Source organism: Dicentrarchus labrax, unplaced genomic scaffold (assembly GCF_905237075.1).
Source record: "Dicentrarchus labrax unplaced genomic scaffold, dlabrax2021, whole genome shotgun sequence".
Classification (NCBI taxonomy): domain Eukaryota; kingdom Metazoa; phylum Chordata; class Actinopteri; family Moronidae; genus Dicentrarchus; species Dicentrarchus labrax.
Genome location: NW_026136706.1, coordinates 23,353,515 through 23,372,264, shown reverse-complemented (window position 1 = coordinate 23,372,264; position 18,750 = coordinate 23,353,515). Strand labels below are relative to the sequence as shown.

General features: G+C 40.7%; 1 protein-coding gene across 8 annotated transcripts in view; it reads right to left on the bottom strand.

The window, feature by feature from the left end:
- map4k4 (mitogen-activated protein kinase kinase kinase kinase 4) overlaps window positions 1–18,750 on the bottom strand; it is a 110,829-nt gene that overhangs the window by 22,839 nt on the left and 69,240 nt on the right. For 6 of the 8 annotated variants that reach the window (XM_051402690.1, XM_051402694.1, XM_051402691.1 and 3 more), the window contains exons 7-16: window positions 14,361–14,491; window positions 13,655–13,709; window positions 13,300–13,378; window positions 13,001–13,176; window positions 12,803–12,875; window positions 12,485–12,695; window positions 9,402–9,563; window positions 8,823–8,909; window positions 6,312–6,650; window positions 4,237–4,392 (exon numbers count right to left, since the gene is read on the bottom strand). In XM_051402690.1, the coding sequence (XP_051258650.1) occupies window positions 4,237–4,392; window positions 6,312–6,650; window positions 8,823–8,909; window positions 9,402–9,563; window positions 12,485–12,695; window positions 12,803–12,875; window positions 13,001–13,176; window positions 13,300–13,378; window positions 13,655–13,709; window positions 14,361–14,491 (1,469 nt within the window). The remainder of the gene's footprint in view (window positions 1–4,236; window positions 4,393–6,311; window positions 6,651–8,822; window positions 8,910–9,401; window positions 9,564–12,484; window positions 12,696–12,802; window positions 12,876–13,000; window positions 13,177–13,299; window positions 13,379–13,654; window positions 13,710–14,360; window positions 14,492–18,750) is intronic. The other 2 variants (XM_051402693.1, XM_051402697.1) reach the window with 1 other exon arrangement.

Here is an 18,750-nt window from a genome sequence, read left to right as displayed (position 1 = left end):
TATTTATAAATGATGGTGCCTTTTTTAAAACAACCAACTGTGCACAAATGTGGCATAACAAGGCATTACCTTGGTCCTCGCATTTAAATCCTATCCCTATTCCTATATGCCTGTATATAAACTGTTTTGCTGGTAATTTGTAAATGTCAGCCCTGCGGTTGGCATGGATGGAAATTAAGAAATTAAGTGATTTATTACAGAGCTCTTAAGAAGGAACATGACATGCATTTAATCTCTTTCTTTCTCGTTAATCTGACGACATTCAGTTCAGGCTGAGGACCCTTTTGCCTCAGTGGCACATAGTTGAAAAAATAAAGCTCCAAATTGTACCAGAGCCCCTAAAGAACCCAAGTCTTTTGAGCGCACTCGGAGGAGAGAAGGAACATTCGGAAATTAAAAGTACATACACGTTTTATCTGTCACACAGGCTGCACCTTTCTGGGTAGCAAAAGGAGGCCAGAAGGGAAGTAGGCATTTTACTAATTTGGGAGGAAAAGGTGCAGCCTGTGCAACTAAAAGTATCATGTCATACTTTTGATGGGTGACACAGGGAGGAAAAGAGAAAAAAAAAGACCAAAAAGCACCGGCAGTGAATGGAGAGATGAAGCTGAATGGATCCTGAGACAAGTATGGGTCAGACTCTTTGACTCAGTTATTTTAATCTTGCCCAATTTAGAATTATTGTTAATTGTCTGTACGAAATGATCTGGTTATACTGCCATTATATAACACTGTTATGTTCATCTTTTTATCCAACTTGTTGGATGTTGATAAAAATGTCAATCAAATACTAACACTATGTGGTAAATCAAGAATAACAAAAAGGCTCAAAGTATCATACACTTACATTTATGACTTAAAGATTTTTTTTCAATATCATAAAGGAGAAGATGACAAATTTATCTTTACAAAAGTGCTGAAATACTTTTAATTTCACCTAATCTACAATATGAAACATGACATGTAACTTCAGGACAATTTAAAGGACCAGTGTATAGGATTCAGAGGCTTCTAGTGGTAAAGTTGCAGATTGCAACCATTTCAATACAGCTCATTCTTCCAAGCATGTAGAAGACCAGTGGCCATGAAATTCACAACTCTATCTATAGCCAGTGTTTGGTTTGTCCGTTTTGGGCTACGGTAGAAACCGAAGAGAACCATGCTCATTCTGTGGATAAAACCGGCTTATTCTAAGGTAACAAACACAATGATTCTTATTTTCAGCTGATGATACATGAAAACATACCTATTAATATTATAGTAAATTTCTGCCAATAGATGCTCCTAAATGTTACACACTTGTCCTTTAAGATCTTGAACTCAGATGAAGTGATTTAAGACGAAGATGTTCCAGGCAATCTGTACTCTAGTAGGTCAAATATTTATTTTGAGTTTAAACTTTTAAAGTGAAGCGTTTCGGTATATGTTCTGTTTTAAATTTAATCTCCGGTGTTTCCTTTAAGACAAAGTGAGACTGCACATTATGTAGCATGTCATTAACGTTTAGGGTGAGACAACCTGGAGTCTCTCCCCCACAGGAGGATTCAGCTTCACCACCAGTAGAAAGCATGAAGATGAACTATATTAAACAGGGCATGAACACAGGCTGGCATGCAAACATACATGTAGGCACAACCACATACAGCTCATACAGCGTGCACACATCATGGTTGGGGCAAGAAAGCTATGGCCCACATCCAGTCTGGGTTTCTTTCAACTTAACCATGACCATGGTCTTCCCCCTACACTTAACCAAGTAGTTGTAGTTGTTTCAACATAACCAGATGTCAACCACAGTAGTTGAAGCTCATATCAGATGCCTTGTTTAAAACACAGCTTAATTTATGGGCTGGAAACCATGGGGTCCAGCACCATGAGATCAGATCAGGTTTCATATTGAGTTTTAAAAGGGAATATGATCGATTGCAGCTTTTGTCACTTGTAGTAGTTCAGACTGCAGTTTTCATTTGCATTATGTAATTAGCTGTAATCAGAAGACCTCAGAATGAACCCATCCAAGTTTGAGTCAGTACACAGTGAAGTATGTGCGTGTAACAATGTTAAAACACAACGCCACAACTCCGTCTGATGACTTATAGATAATGAGACAAAACTGATCAATACACATAATGGTAAATGATAAAACGCACCAGTGAATTACATCATCACCCCCCACCCCCATTTTTCTAACTTACAGCATCGTTTTTGTATAATTTAATCTGTGTGACATACTCAAAACAGATTGACTTCAATGAACTGTGATTATTCATGCTTAGTGGGTTGAATCCTTCGCTGGGAAGATGACTAATACTGTCTGAGTCACCCTGCTGCAAATCTGGGTGCCCATGAATTATGGATGTTTTTAATCACCAGCACACAACGAGGAGGTACAGTATGTGGAGCAGAGACATACAAACCCCCCAGCATACCACCAAACAATCACTCTCATGTTCACACAGACACACATAGGCATACAAAAAAAAGTGACTCTGTGGTAAGAACACATTTGAAAAATACTTTTGTTTGCTCTGACAAGTGGGAGGACAACCTGTCAATCAAAGAGTTAATCATGGGAGAAGGTGTATAATCAGGGTTGTGATCATTTCATTTTCATTGCCACAAAAAGTTTAGTAAAAAGGGAGAGTTCTTTTAGATGAAAAGAAAGACTTTCACAGACAGCCACTGGCTTTGTGTTGTGTCATAAAAAGCTCTGAAAATGAGCATTCTGTCATTAGCTTGGAGATTTAATGCAGTTTCACAATTTACACAAATGAGCGAATGGAAACAGAACTGATGACAACCCAGATGTTAAAAAGAGTCAAGAGAAGTTCAACAACAGCAGATAGTTGGATCCATTATCTGGATGAAACAGCCTGAAAGAGTTGAGCTGCAGACACAATCCAGGAAGGAAGAAATCACAGAAAATCAGCAACTCTAGGGAACACATCTCACATATTTTCAAAAATCCTAGTAAGCCTTTCACACCATAGAGCAAGGATATTGAAGTCACCTAAAAGAGAGAACCTTAAAGAGAGATTATGAGAAGAAAAAGTAAAATAACACAGGCAACATCTAGATGATGGGAGATACTGCCACATATAGGTGAAGCTACAAACGAGGATTTCCAATAAACTGGCATTTTGGAGATACAAGGTTTTCAATACATTTGACATGAATGCTGCAAAGTGAATGAGCTCCATTCACTGTTAGCAAGGTCAGTCCTGCCTGGAAATGAGCCTCCGCACTGTGGCAGTGTAAGGTTGCCAGCATCCTCGAAACAAAATCAAATTTGTCCCATTACATAGGAAAATGGCAAGTTTACAACCAAAAGGAAAATATTTGTGGGTTGATTAAGCTGATCGCCACAGTGTGTGCAGCCTGGCCAGCTGAACTTCAGTTTAAAGAGAGCTTTACCATCATTGTCTCTGTAAAGAAAACGCCAAGTCATCAAAAGAAACAAACCAAGTACCAGGTACCAAATATACAATTATTCAATTAACTGATTAGCTTTCCACTATTAAATTATTTGCCAACTGTTTTCATAATCTATTAATTGTTTAGAGTAAAAAAAAATGTTTATGTCCAAATTCTCTGATTTCAGCCTCTCAAATGTAAATATCTTGTGGTTTCTTTAGTGCACTATCTGTATCGTCTTATACCAGTCTTCTCTCACAAAATTTTAAACTGGTCCGTCTTTAACCTCAGTAGTAACGTAAGCATTTCCTGTAGCCGCTTCACAATACAATCTGCCAGTGGAAAGCTTTTAATTTGAAGCCACAACAAGAAGTCTCAAGTTTGTAATAAAAACATCATTGGGGTTCCAACACTGTGGCAAGGACTGTTAAGAAAACAGAAAGACAGCTGTTTGTTGGAGGAAGTATGAACAGGAAGGCAGGCGTCATGTGACATACAAGCATTGTCATATGACTCCATGTATGTTTACTTTTTGGTTTGAGTAGTCAGTTCTCCCACGGAGTCACACAATCTATGCTCTCTCTTGTGGAAATGATTGAACAAACAGACCAGGACCCGATGGGAGCATATTGGTTTTCAAGTTGAGAATGTGCTCAATCAGATTTACATTACTGCCAGCCTCAGTGCCTCCATCTGCTCGGTAAGCTACAACACAACTAAACCCTGGAACGCCAGCTCAAAATGCTACCTGTGTACAACAGCTGTGGAAGACCAAGGCATAGTTCAAGAGAATGTTGATGGGTCTGAAGATATGGTTATTACCTGTGGTTCCACAGGCCGGTGCATGGCGGGCACCTCGGATGCTGAGCTCCCATTGGGGTAGGAAGACTCGGAGCGTGGTGGCACCGGAGGCTGCTGTGATTTGGTCTGAGCTGACTGAGGAGAACCCTGGATGTTCTTCCGGTACCGCTCATCAGCCTAAGTAGGACACACACACACACACACACACACACAGACACAGCAGCATTAGCAGGGGTTTGAGAGTACAGGTCAGCGTGTGAGACCATAAACAGGAGAGTAAGTGGACAGAAGCCATTAGATGGTTTGTTAGTTTCCCCCTGCAGAGCAGAGACGTTTTGTACTAGCAGAGGTACAAGCACATCAGAAAGTCATCTGCTGATACAGGCACACCAGCAGGAACAACAAAACACTTCCTCAAGGTCAGCTGTGTTATTGTTGCCACAATATTCCCATATCCCTGCTAGTAGGACAGCAGCACCACGACCAGCAAAGAGTGTCATGCATTTTTCATGTGGAGTGAAAATCATTCACGGTGGAAACAGAAAGGTTAGGACACACACCGAGGTCCAGGACACTGATTCACAGTAACAACTGTGTGTTTTTTAGTCTGAAATGTCAAAGTTAATTGTAGGCAAAACAAGATAATCCAATCTTAATCTGAAAATTGCTGCTCCTAAACCTAACTTTCGCTCAGCTACTCTACAAATGAGCAGCATCTAAATGGAAGTCATCCCGCATCACTAGAAGAGTTCATTCTTGTTGGTGTGCATCAGTTTTAGGGCACTGACAAACTAAAGTGGTAAGCTGCAGAATCCATGAATATAATATCAGTAATAATAACGTTGTAATCAGAAAGTTCTCTGCTGAGATCTGAAAACGCAGCAACAGGGCTACAACAAAGTCAGACGGAGCAACCTGAGCAGACTGTAAACAAACATTTTAACCACATTATCCAAACCACTTTCTGTGGAGTTAAATCTGTAATAATCTTTTATGGTGAGTATGGTAGGTCCACGTTGAACCAGGAAGTCATTCTATGAACTGTGTGGGACAGTTACAGCCGGCAGGTGGGGGTAATAATATTACTGTTCACTTTTGTTTTCTCTTCCAAAAGACTCATCTGACTGTGTGTCTTCCCCATCTAATGTTTTGCATTGAACTTGATGATTACTCTATCATTACAGAAATGATGGTCAAACTGTGAAAAGTTTATCCTCCAACATGGCTGCCACAGTGTTTTTTTTTTTACATCAGTTCAACTTCAAAAATCTAAAAGACATTTGAATTTCCAGGCAGTTCCTGCGTCACCAGACTGTATTTAGTGCACAGTGCTTCAGCAAAAACTACATGCAAACAGCATTTGGTCAGTCAGGAACTGGTTTGTGTCTCTCTCCTTTCGCTCCCCCACCAGGTGATAAATGGCAACAGCAGGATCCCAAAAAGAGAGAGACAGGGAGTCACACTGAGGACTAATGAGGCAGCTCATTATTACAGTAACTTCATTAATATGGTGGTATAGACAACAGCGCGGCCAATTAGAGGAGCAGTAGTACCCTCAATGAGGAGGAGAACCTGTTCATGGGGGGCATTTCACAGCAAACTCTTCACCCAAAGTGATTCAACCATGAGGAAAAAAACTCTTAAATGATGTGGGCTAGTGTTTTCGAAAGGAATCCCAGGAAAGATCAGTTTGGGAAGAGATCAGATCGGAGGCTTTGTCAATATTTCTGGCCTTTGAGCTGAAAAAATAGTAGACCTTTTAGGTTTTTAAAGGGCTCTACATTTCAACTTCACTTGAGCAGAAACAGCTACCTCATATCTGTTCTGTGAGATCAGGGAAGCCTTCTGTTAGTCCGCTATCACTGCAGTGTATTTGCGTCATGGACCACTCTAATTATTAGACTTATAAGTTTAGAAAGAGACATGAATACATTCTAGTCACTTAGCTCATCTACAAAGCGTTCACACATCCCACACCAGTAGCTAGCCTTCACCATGTACACACCGAACACCCAAAGCAGTGGGAGTGAGTACACACAAGCAGAGGAAGCATTCTACAGCAGTCAGTGCGACGGCAACGAGCTGCAAGGGATCACCTCTCTCATAGGCTCAGAGTCGGGGGTGGGGCCTTGGAGGTCAGCGACAGGTAGCTTGGGTTCTGTAGTTTTCTCCAGACTGTGATTTTGACTGGATCTTGTCTTTTCAAAGTCAGTGCTCTGTGGTGGTTTTGTCGTATCTGGTTCAGGGTTCTGCGGGGGCTTTATCCTGTCCTGTTCGAGGTTCTGTTGGGGTTTGGTGCTCTGTTGCTGGGCTGTTTTACTACTGTCCAAGTTCTGGTTTTGCTGAAGGGACAGCAGGTAGGCCTGCTCCTGCTGCAGCTGCCTCTGGAGCTTCTGGGCTTGGCGCTGCTCCTCAAGCTCCCGCCATTTATACTCCTGAGTGCAGGAAGGGTCAAGTTCAACCAAAAAAAAAAAAAACCTAGGGCAAGTTGTACCGTTTCCACAACACTGTGTTTTATTAATAGTTTATTCTCTAGGGGCCTATTCAGAGGACACCTCAGCAACTTTAATTCTTTCAGGGGTTCCCAAACATTCATACCTACGGGTAATTTAAGTCCACCTGATCTTCATGAGAATGCAATACGTGTAATGCATAATAAGTGAAAATGTTCTTCTTGCTGTAAAGTATTAGGAGTAACACTGTCCCCATATTACAGCTCATTTTCCAAAGCTCTGATGTGGTCAGCACACAACGGAAAGCCTCATCATGACCTTGTAATGGTGATATGCCAGGCAAAACTGCAGCAAAGGGACTGTATGAAAATGATTAGTGGGGGAGGTAGCCTCAGAAGGGGGAGAATTTTTTTTTTTTAATGTTTATAATTCTTTTGTGTTCAGGTGTTAAATTCCAATACACTTATTCACTTACTCATAATGCAGCTGATTCCACTCATAATGTGAACTTATTGGTCCATTAACATACCAAGCTTGAAATCAGATTTGAGTTGAGAAGTTATGGTACAGGTCTACAGGATCTGTCTTTTCCACGGTCCAGGCTACTTCAGGGGCATCCGGCAGCGTGACCTGCCAACTCTGGAATATCCCGAAGAACTTTTAAGCGAACCTTCGTCTATCTGCACGGCATATTTCTCGCCTCAAATATTTTCAGAAACACATTTCGCTGAAGGATTTTCAATATACAAAAGAAAGTAACCAAACGAGCCACCATGTCAGGGTTCCCTCTCTTTTTAGGAAATCATTTTCCAGGACTTTTTCACAGCAGCCATTTTGCCATGATATAGTAGGGTAAAGACAGGTGTAACCAATGATACTACATAAGGTTCGCGTCAGGTCAGACAGAGTGAGATGTGTTGGCTGGAAAGGCTCCATTACACTCAATGGGAAAAAGTTCCATTGACTACAGCTTTAAGGCAATATTGATTACCTCCAGTATATTTGGTCATTTTAATCCATTTCCGGGTGTTGCAATGACTGGAAAACTAGTTCCAAGTCTTTTTGGACGTTTGGGAACCCTGCATGTTGGTCTGGTTTAAAACCTGGGAGCAGAACGCATTTGTCCAATCAGGTGCAGCCAGGAAGTGTTTGTGCGGTTGTAGGAGGGTGTAACCTTCTGTTGGTCAATGTGATTACAAGCATCCAATGCTGGGAAGCGGCATGACCCACTGCATAAGAGAGTGAAGCTTTGATCAAAAGTAATTAAACCACTGAACTATTAAAACAGTAATATTTTATATATATATATAAAAGACTGTTCTTGTTAAGTGTTTGACTACTTTAATCCATGTGTGAAAGCCAATCATGATGAAAAGCAAACTTGTTTCTTTCAAAGTAAAATGTATAAGTGGTGACTGGGTAGAGTGATACGAGGCCTGGAAGTGGGGATGTGAGTGGTCATATCCTTTCATTATTTGAGTATCCTCTGTAACCCCCAGAGGACTTTAAGACTTTAAAAATGAAAAACACCAAGTCATACAAACCCCTCAAAAAACCTAAATCCTCTCCTGCCCGAGACCTGGAACATCTGGAATAAAAACAGGGGAAACCCTCTTCCTGTTGGATGACTAGTTTCCTGGTGACGACATCACCATCACTAAGGGCCCTGTAAACATCTCGACTTTCCTCAGCACAAACCTTAGAATATTTATTACGTTTGGACCTCAACTGTTAATGGCTCCCCTCGGCTCTACAAAAGTCATAAGTTAGTCCCAAAAACCTGATTCACTTTGGTTCGGAAAGAAAACTCAATCAGGAAAGTTTGTGTAACGGATGAATAATAAGTACCTTCATTATGAAATTTAACAACCTGGGAGTTGTGGAAACATTAAAAAATAACCACTTATGACACAGAAACTGATGGAAATAAGATTCAGAAAATATTGTAGATTTAGAGAGGCACGGGGGGGAGAGAGAAGATCAATCTGAAGACACAAAATGAACGAGGGTGGGAGGGAGAATACGTGACAGGGGACAATACTATACTATTCTAATTTATATATAAGAATATTAATGATCTATATTATTATATGGTAAATGAACTTAAATGTAAATGTGATGTCCCAGGTTCAGACAGGGCAGCCAAACACTCACCAGCAGCATGGCCTGTTCATGGAGCAGCTGCTGCTGCAGGATCTCCAGGTGCCTCTGCTCCTCCTCCAACTGACGACGGATGTACTCCTGTCAATCAAACGCAGCCCAGTCCGCCCCCATTAGTTCAGTCTCAGACAATTCTATATATTTCCATTTCCACATCTTAATTATGAGGTAGGTCTGCAAACTGTAGTGGAACACACAAACAATAAGCAGCCCCTCTAGTGTTTCATGCTCTTGTGATTACGAGAATGAACACAAATTCAACCACTTTATGAGCCAAAGCCAAATAAAAATCAAGCTTTAAACTTCATGGTGGAAAATGTCATTCCTGAACTCTAAAAGATTGGTAGGCAAATTTAGATTTCTAAAGATGAATTTCTAAAACTACCACAGTTTTTTAGAGGGGAAGTTGTTAAAAAGTAGGTAAATTAGGGCAATAAAATAAATACAATAATAAAATAACCTAATTATGACTTTAAAAAACTTATATTGAATATATTGAAATGGTTTCCTTTAAAGGTAGACAAATCAAAAACCATCACTTTACTTAAACATATGTTGGATTCTGGCCCGTACCTGTTCTCGGTCAGCCCTCCTCTTTTCCTCCTCGGCCCTCCTGCGCTCTTCCTCCTCTTTGCGGCGTCGCTCCATCTCCTCAACGCGCCTCTTCTCCTCCTGCTCGCGTCGGCGCTGCTCGCGCTCCTGCTGCCTCCTCATCTCGCGCTCACGCCGTTGTTGCTGCGGGAGGACATGGGAGGCCAGTTAATAGAGGAACCTGTTCATGTCCCCTGACTGTGTCCTAGTTCTGATTTGTGTCTAGTCATATGTGACTCAGCGCTCGTGTTTTCCAATCAGTGTGGAACCACATATAAGTGGTACAAAATCAGATCCTGAGTGGTGTGACCTACATGCAACTTCTGTCAGAACACAGCTGATGTGTTTTTGCTAAAGGTAAATCTTCCATCACTCATCTAATACTTGTCTTTCATGCAGCATTAGTAAAAAGTCATACAGCAGAATAGTAGCTGACCCATTGTGTGTCTGTGATATTGTATCCTGAAATACTATTGATTATGATTAACTCCATTTACAGAACATATCGTTTTAAAGAGTCAGGCCGAAAAGGATGTGAAAAGAAAATAACTACAATGACAGACTGAGATTCATCCAAATGAATCCATTCTGGCGGCCCTTGTGGACAAAAGGGGTTTCTACCGCCTCGTTTTGTTGGTTTACAGAGAAGTCTGAAACCTGACCCGGTGGCAGGCATTAATCACTATATAGAAATAGTCTTCTCGCTGATGGTCTTGTTTGTTTATGTAGGTCATATAGAGGCATCAGTTTTAAACTGGGACTGTTTCATAATCAGTTAAAAACTTCTTGTAGTAGTTTTGAGACCATTTTTGCAAAAAAAAAAACTAAAACAACAACACTGGTTCCAGTGAAACAAACCAGAATGTAATCAATAATCGACAGCAAATATTTGCCAAAATATATATTTCAGTTCATATTTAGTTCACATAGTAAATAGAATATTTTTTAATGTTGAGCAAAACAGGCTTTGAAGATGTCACCTGGGGCATATTTCACTATTTTCTTACATTTTACAGTAAAAAAAGTAAAAAAAAAATGAATCAAGAATATAATCAGTAGATTAATAGATAAAGAAAATTATTATTAGGTGCAGTCCTACACTGATTTGAAAGATAATAGGATCAAAGCAGTGGGGCATATAGATTTATTTTGAGGGCTGTATTCTGATTTTTAAAAATGCAGAACATTCAAGGCCCTCTGTTTAAGGCTATGGGCCGCCCTGGTAGCTCACCTGGTACCACATATCAAGGCTGAGTACTTACGGCAGTGGCCCGGTTTCGAATCCGGCCCAGGCCTTATATTGCATGGCAGTTCCTCTCTCTCCCCTGCCTTTCCTTTCTGTCTCTACTGTCACTATCCAAAAAAATAAAGCGAAATATACAGAAACCTGTGTTTACCTGTGTGAGTGGAGAGAATATAAATAAATACAGACGGCGGATGAGCTGAAGTGACAGGATGAAGCTGAAATGTCGACATTTCAAGCACTGCGTTAAGACTTAATCATTTAATCAGAGTAATATCTTAAGTCTGACAGGCAGTTATCTAATACGTGGCTCTCTAGGCAGACAGATGATGAAATTACACTGACTTCTGTCTGTCAGTGTGTCATGAAAAGGTGCAGTGAAAGCTGCAGGACATCAGTTTTGGTCATGTTTGTACACACTCAGCATTCAGGATTCCACAGGAGGTAATCCATGGAAACAGGAGAGCACATGTACAGTGGTATTTTCTCTGACATGGCATGGGTTCAACTGTGGCTCTTACGGTCTGATCCATCTACAAGCACCGTCATGAATCAAAAACACAGCCTGGAGTTGTGTCTGATGTGGGAAAACATGAGCACAAATAAAACTTTTTACCCTCTCTTGCCACAGAAACCTTGCACCTCTGAGGTGTTTACATGCTCAAACCTCAATTTATATGCTCTACTTCTATTCATTCCTTCGTTAGTTTATCCCTCTTGTAGTATTTAGGTCTCTCTCTCTCTTCCTTTTCTTCCAGTGAATTAAGTTCAGTCCACTACTGTCCAAATTTATAATCTTCTCTTTGCAACAGCCCTCCCTCTTCTATCCCTTTACATTGCTCTCTCTGCTTTAAGAGAAGTGAGGAGGAGAAGCAGCCACGCACACAGACACTAATAGAAAAGAAACACAGCTCAAAGAGATAAAGGATAATTACAAAAAGGGTTTTCAAACTCATCCTCTGTGGACGCCAATTAATTTTTTTTCCCCAAAGCAGCCTAAATTTGATTTTGAAATCTATTATATAAAATTATCCAGCAAAAAATCTAACCACTAACCTCCAGGTCAAAAGTCTCTAATCTTATTACACAGAGATAATGTACCTGACACATTGGTAAATCCCTCCTGGCTGACACACTATCAGCGGCTGCACAATCAGTCTGAAGTGTTTGAGTTTGGGTCTGTTTTGATCATTTTAAACTACATGAGTTGTGTAAAGTAATTGTAGGCACTGTCCGTACATACAGCACGCACAGTGAGTTTATTTTTCCCCGTTGCCTGTATTTAATAAGCTTTTTATTCAGCAATTTATCAAGTGCAATAACCTGCACCAGCATTTATCAGAGCTTAAGTACTGTAGCTTGTAATACATCCATAACACATTCCATCTTCTCTAATGTAGTTCATATTTCATGCATCAGTTAACATGTATAAGCCTGTCGGTGGTTAAAATGTGACGAATGCACAACTTCATTTGAAGTTTCTCAGTGTTGTAAAATGGGGATGTCACTCACTCTGCTGCTTGTGGAGGATGCGTGCAGGAGGTTTCATAAATAACACAAGTCCTTCTCAGAAACAGGAGTATTTTTAGTCCTATTCTAACTTTCAATGGAACTCCTGGGAGGGATGCTGTGATGCTTGATAAATTATAAATATACTTAAGATACGGTTTTCAATTAAACATGTGCGTGTCCAAACAAAGTTAAATTTTTTTAAAACCTGGACTGTGTAAGCTTACTATTTTTTGCCCTCTCCTTTACAAAGCTCTTATGGATGCACTCACACTGAGCTATGACAGGTCATTTCTGAGGCCTGCGTGCTTACCTCCTCCAGCCGTCTCCTCTGCTCCTTCTGCTGCTCGATACGTTTCTGCCTCTCAGCCAGTAGTTGGCGCTTGTACTCCTCCTGCTCGCGGAGCTGCTGCTCCTGGAGGAGCTGCTGACGACGCAGCGCCTCCGAGCGCTCCTTGTTCTCCTGCTGCAGTCGGATGAAGTCTCGGCGCAACGTCGACTCACCCGGCACGTTGACTATGGAGCTATACGGAGGATGCAATGAGAGGATTGAGCTGGTGTGTTAGTGCTAATTCAATTAAAGGTTTTCCACTTCATATACTGTTTCATATGTGTGACAATATACACCTACCTTGGCTCTCCTTCTTGCTCCGATGCCTCTTCCTCCTCTTCTTCGCTGCCACTGTATTCATACTCCGTCTCATCTGGGGATAGTAAGGAAAAGTCATTAGAATGTTAAATTTAAATGGTGGAACCGTGTTAACTTTGAACAAAAGGAAGTTTCAGTTTCACAGCGGTTATACAACCACACAGTCCCTCTGGGACTCACCCTTCTCGCCCCTCTTCTTCTTGGTTCGGTCGATGTGGTCTTTGAGCTGGATGCGGACCTGCCTCTCATTGGGCTGGTCCCGGATGAAGGGGTGTTTCAGCAGCTGCTCAGTGGGGGGACGCTGGGTGTAATTCTTCACCAGGCAGCCCTCAATGAAGCTGAAGAACTTCTTCGACCTATTAGATTAACGTTAAATGTGACATTTGGACATTACATTTTCAGCCATTTATCTATGTATCTACTTGTTAGTATGAGAGAGGATTTTCACAGAGAGGATGAAGATTAAAAATGTAGCCCACCATTTTTTGGACTTGAGTCGAGGGGGAGGGTTTCTGGGGATGAGGAAGAGGGCTCTCATTGGATGCATGTCGCACAGAGCTGGAGGAAATGAAAAAAGAGAAGTAGGTGAGAGAAAAGCCAAAAGCACACGTCCAAGTCATACATTTTAGCCTCAGTCTCTGCTTGTTTAAAGAGGTCTCTTAGTCCTTCCACTATCTGCCATTGCTAGAAACTCTACAATCTTTAGCTTAATTTGGTGACTGTAGAAAAACTGCACCATAACATTAATAATACAAATTTCTGAAAACTTCTATTTCAATGATTTAACATTTTGAAAATGCAAAACAAAGCACCATTAAGTTAACATGTACTTACGGGGAGCTCCCTCAGCCATCTCTATGGCCGTGATTCCACAGGACCACAGGTCACTCTGAAGGACAGAATGAGTCAAATGAGTCTGTGTGCATGTTCTTCTAATTTATACATGTCTATTCCTACAAAGGAGAAGTAGATGTGTCATATGAAAGATAGCAGTGGTTCTCAAACTTTTTAGGGTTATGGTTAGAAATGTAGCAATTTCAGCTCTTTAAAGAACCCACTTGGAGAATGTTAAACTCTGATACGAAACTGTGATTTCTGACTCTTTCTCAGGCTATTTTACAGCAATATTTGTTTCCAGAGATAATCCACAAACTACTTTCTGCAGAAGGTACGCCTACCACAACCTAAAAACCTTTCAACTCCAGTGAGTAGGAAGTTGGGAGTGGCAGCAGAAGTCTCAAGTGCAAAAAAACTCCAAACTCCACTGGCCATTTAGTTACGTACAGACTACAGATACATACAGTACATGCAAAATTCCAAAAGTGTTTGGGTCTGGATCTTGGTCCTGAACAAGTGGTTGAAAACTGCAGCAGTGATGGGGAGATTGAGGGGATTTTATTTTATGTATTCTATATTTTTCCTACTTTGTCACTTTCACCTTGATAAGTTGTCTGAAAATCTATTACAGTCCACTCCCTGATATACTGTAAAACAACAGATCCAGTTTCTGTTCAATTCAGATCCAGATCAAGTTCCTTACCCTGTAGTCGTAGGTAGCATCTGGATTTTCATCACAAGCGATGACCTCTGGAGCCATCCAATATGGCGTCCCAATGAAGGTGTTTCTTCGCCCTACTGTCCGGTCCAGCTGAGCACTCACACCGAAGTCCACTGGGAAATACAAAGTTAAGAGAAATTATTACTGGTTCAAACCACTTTCATCAACAGAATCATTTCTATAACGTATCTGAGTGTCACACGTTGACATTTTTGGACAGATACAATTAAAAATGCTTGTTTGGGAACACAACTTGTGGATCATTCATCTTGTTCGAATTTTTAAACACATCCCCTGTTGAAACTACTGAGTGAGAAATGTAAAAATGTGATTAAAACAGTTCAGATCCTCTGTGAAGGCAGATTAACATTGTCAGCTGGGTCACTTAAATTTCAGCCTTTGAGCTGAACAAATTCAGTCTCTTGCCCTTGGAACCATGTTAATTAAAATTTGACTTGTTCTCTTGTCACGTTCGAGTCCACAGTCTATGTTGGGTCCTGACTCAAGAGTGTAAAGGTCAAGGACATGTGGTTTATACTGCATATCACAGGACAGCAATAAAGAGGCCACAAAGAGTAATTTGATTACAAATAGTAATCCAATCATAGATATTTAAAGAAATAAAAACAAGGTTTGGAAAATTCAGACAAATGTTCCCAAACTAAAACAAATTGTTGACCGTGTTTTTTCTGGATAGTATAGTTTTGCTCATCGATGGTAAATTTCCTGGTAAGAAAAAACAATCTTATCTTACTATGAGAGCCAGAAAAATGGTGACAGTGTGGATGAGATCAACACAACATACAGGGTTTCTGCAGGGTTCATCAAGTTCAATTAAAGACCTTTTTAATACACACCATACTGAGCTAAAGTATGAAAGCATGATGGAAAACCAGTAGGAACAATATGGCCTAAAATGATTTATTATTCAATTATATTTTTCATTTACTTTCCAGCAGTATATAATAATAATTCCTTATAATAAAATCAATGATATGAACCGAATAAGCAGCAGAAAATTGATACATGGATTAACCAATAAAGAAACTAAACTATTAATTAAGCTTTTGCTAAAATCAGCACTTGACTGAGCTACCTAGCGACTGTAGGGATATGTAGGGATAATGCTTGCTATTGGTCCGATGGCTGACGGAAACAAACACAGGACTGAACATCCCCCTGCACACACAGTCCACTGTCACAACAATCAAAACACTTTTAGTTTATAGTTGTGTAACGTGTCCAAACAGTCTGCAATCAGTACAACAGGCAAGAGAGAAAAGATTTTCTAATTTACTTTTATAAATTAAATACTTTTTTTTTTAACACATTCCAATTACCCTCCTCATTAAATTAATCTCAGTTTAATGATTTATGATTTTTTTCAGTGTTAGATTTAGTTTTTTATTATAACATGGGGGTGTTTATGAGGGCAAGATTTAAGAAATTCAGAATGGGTATTACTTATGATATATTATTATTATTACAATACAAACACATTGAGTCACAGTTATGTTGACATCCCAGTCTGAATGAAAATATGCACCACTGCCTCCTAATGCTTGTTGTGTTGACTAATTTGATAAAAAAAAAAAACTAAAGACACTTCCTTTATATTTTTATTTTAGTTAGCTGTGGTACAAAATCGTTTGTTAGTTTTTATTTTATTTCAGGTAAATAAAATAGTTTTTAACAACTAGTTTTAATTTTTAATTTAGTTTTAGTTAACTATAATAACCTTGCTCACAACTTGGTCAGTTGGCAAAAACAGCAACTTCTCACACAGAAACCAGCTAGCAGGAACACGATTAATAAAGAAAATGAAAGTGAAATCCCTATAAAGTCTTTTTATTAGTCTAGATTAGAGGAGCCAGATCCTGAGTCTAATAATTTAACCCATAAGTCATGATTTCCTTTAGTAAAATAGCCTAACAAGTTTATCATGAGGCAAAACCAAGGCTAGGCAAACCATGAAGAGTGTTCAGAAATGAGGCGAAAGGTGGCGTGTTTTGACCGCTGGTTTCCACCTGCCAGCTGGTGTACCTGTCTCAAATCAGGTTAAAGTGTTTCTGCTCACTGACAGACAGGCAGGGAGAGGCATGTGAGGACACACACGCTGCAGCCTTCTCCACCTGTCTAATCGTCGTCCTTTGTTTGATGGGCATGCTGTGTGATAATATTTTTTTACTGTACCAGAATGAATGCAATCGCGAAAGATAGTTTACAGAACTCCTTAATACCCAGAACATTTAAAGTACTTCACTTTGCTTATTTTAGTAGTGGTTCATATCAGCTTTGATTGTATGTTTCAGTACCGGTTATTTAATGCTGGCTAATATTCAGAGAAAGGCATGAACAGAGAACTTATCTAGCTATGAATGAAGAGTGTACAACTAAACGGTAGTATTTTCTTTTCCATACATTAATAAAAGAGGAGTTAACAAAGGATTTGTTGGTGATTGTTTTTAGTGCAAATTGAAACACGTGTTTTGTTTTGTTTTTTTAAATGGGTCGGCACTGGGACAATGTATGTGGGACAAACTCAAATTTCAGTGTCCATGGAGTGCAACAGTGAGGCTTATTAATGTGTTTTATTGGTGTCTTGACAACAATGGAGCGCTATGGCACAGAGGAATAAGATAAATCAGGATTTGGCTACACAGGGACTGTTAGTAGTATAAATTACTTGCTGGTTTTGGTCTTTTCATGGGAATTACTTACAATTAGAAAAATACAGAACATCACCAGCCTTATACTTATACCAAAGGATTTCACTGGGTAGAAAAAAGCTGCCACTTAATTTATGGAAACTCCTGTTACTATCAACTTGTGATGGCCAAATTATAGATATATGCATAATTTCACAGTAGTGAGACTTTGCACTTTGTTTAATAACAGTTTATTTGCAAAAAGCGTTTCCATGGTGACCTGCTAGAATGTGTAACATCAAGCATGGAGTTCAGTTCTAAACAATCTGTGACTCAACAATCAGAATTCTGCTCTAGACCTCACACACTCACTTTCATCCTGAACACACACTGTTCACTTGTGGCAAGAGCATCGGCCGTGTTTGACTACTCTCAAGTCTATCGTTGAACTTTCACTTGTTTCTTTGACTGTTGTTCTGTATTGTGATATACAACAACAAAATATAAATGGAGTTTCTTGAAGGAAGCCTTGAGGAGAACCCAGAACCCACCACAGAACTAGATTCTGTTGCGGTTACAGCTCCTTCGACACCCCCTGCTGAACCTCCAAACATTGAGGATGGCGGTAGAAAGCCCAGCCTTGAGGCGAACTCAGTACCCACCATAGAACTAGATTCTGTTGCGGTAGCAGTTCCTTCGAAACCCCTGCTGAACCTCCAATCATTAAGGTTCAGGCCAGGACGGATGGCAATGGAAACACCAGCCTTGAGGAGAACCCAGAACTTACCAGAGAACATGACTCTGCTATGATTACAACTCCTTCGACGCCACCTGCTGAACCTTTAACCATTAAGGTTCAGGCCAGGGCAGATAGCGGTGGAAAGCCCAGCCTTATGGAGAACCCAGAACCCACCATAGAACTAGATTCTGCTGCAGTTACAGCTCCTTCGACACCCCCTGCTGAACCTCCAACCGTTGAGGTACAGGCCAGGAAGAGTGGCAGTGGAAAGCCCAGCCTTGAGGAGAACCCAGAACCCACCACAGAACTAGATTCGGTTGCGGTTACAGCTCCTTCAACGCCCCCTGCCGAACATCCAACCATTGAGGTTCAGGCCAGGGAGGATGGCGGTGGAAAGCCCAGCCTTGAGGAGAACTCAGAACCCACCATAGAACTAGAATCTGCTATGATTACAACTCCTTCGACGCCCCCTGCTGAACCTTTAACTATTGAGGTTCAGGCCAGGACGGATGGCAATGTAAACATCAGCCTTAAGGAGAACCCAGAACTCACTAGAGAACTAGATTCTGTTGCGGTTACAGCTCCTTTGACACCCCCTGCCGAACCTCCAATCATTGAGGTTGAGGCCAGGAAGGGTGGCAGTGGAAAGCCCAGCCTTGAGGAGAACCCAGAACCCACCACAGAACTAGATTATGTTGCGGTTACAGCTCCTTCGACGCCCCCTGCTGAACCTTTAACCATTGAGGTTCAGGTCAGGAAGGGTGGCAGTGGTAAGCCCAGCCTTGAGGAGAACTCAGAACCAACCATAGAACTAGATTCTGCTACGGTTACAGCTCCTTCGACACCCCCTGCCGAACCTCCAATCATTGAGGTTGAGGCCAGGAAGGATGGCAGTGGAAAGCCCAGCCTTGAGGAGAACCCAGAACCCACCACAGAACTAGATTCTGCTGCAGTTACAGCTCCTTCGACACCCCCTGCTGAACCT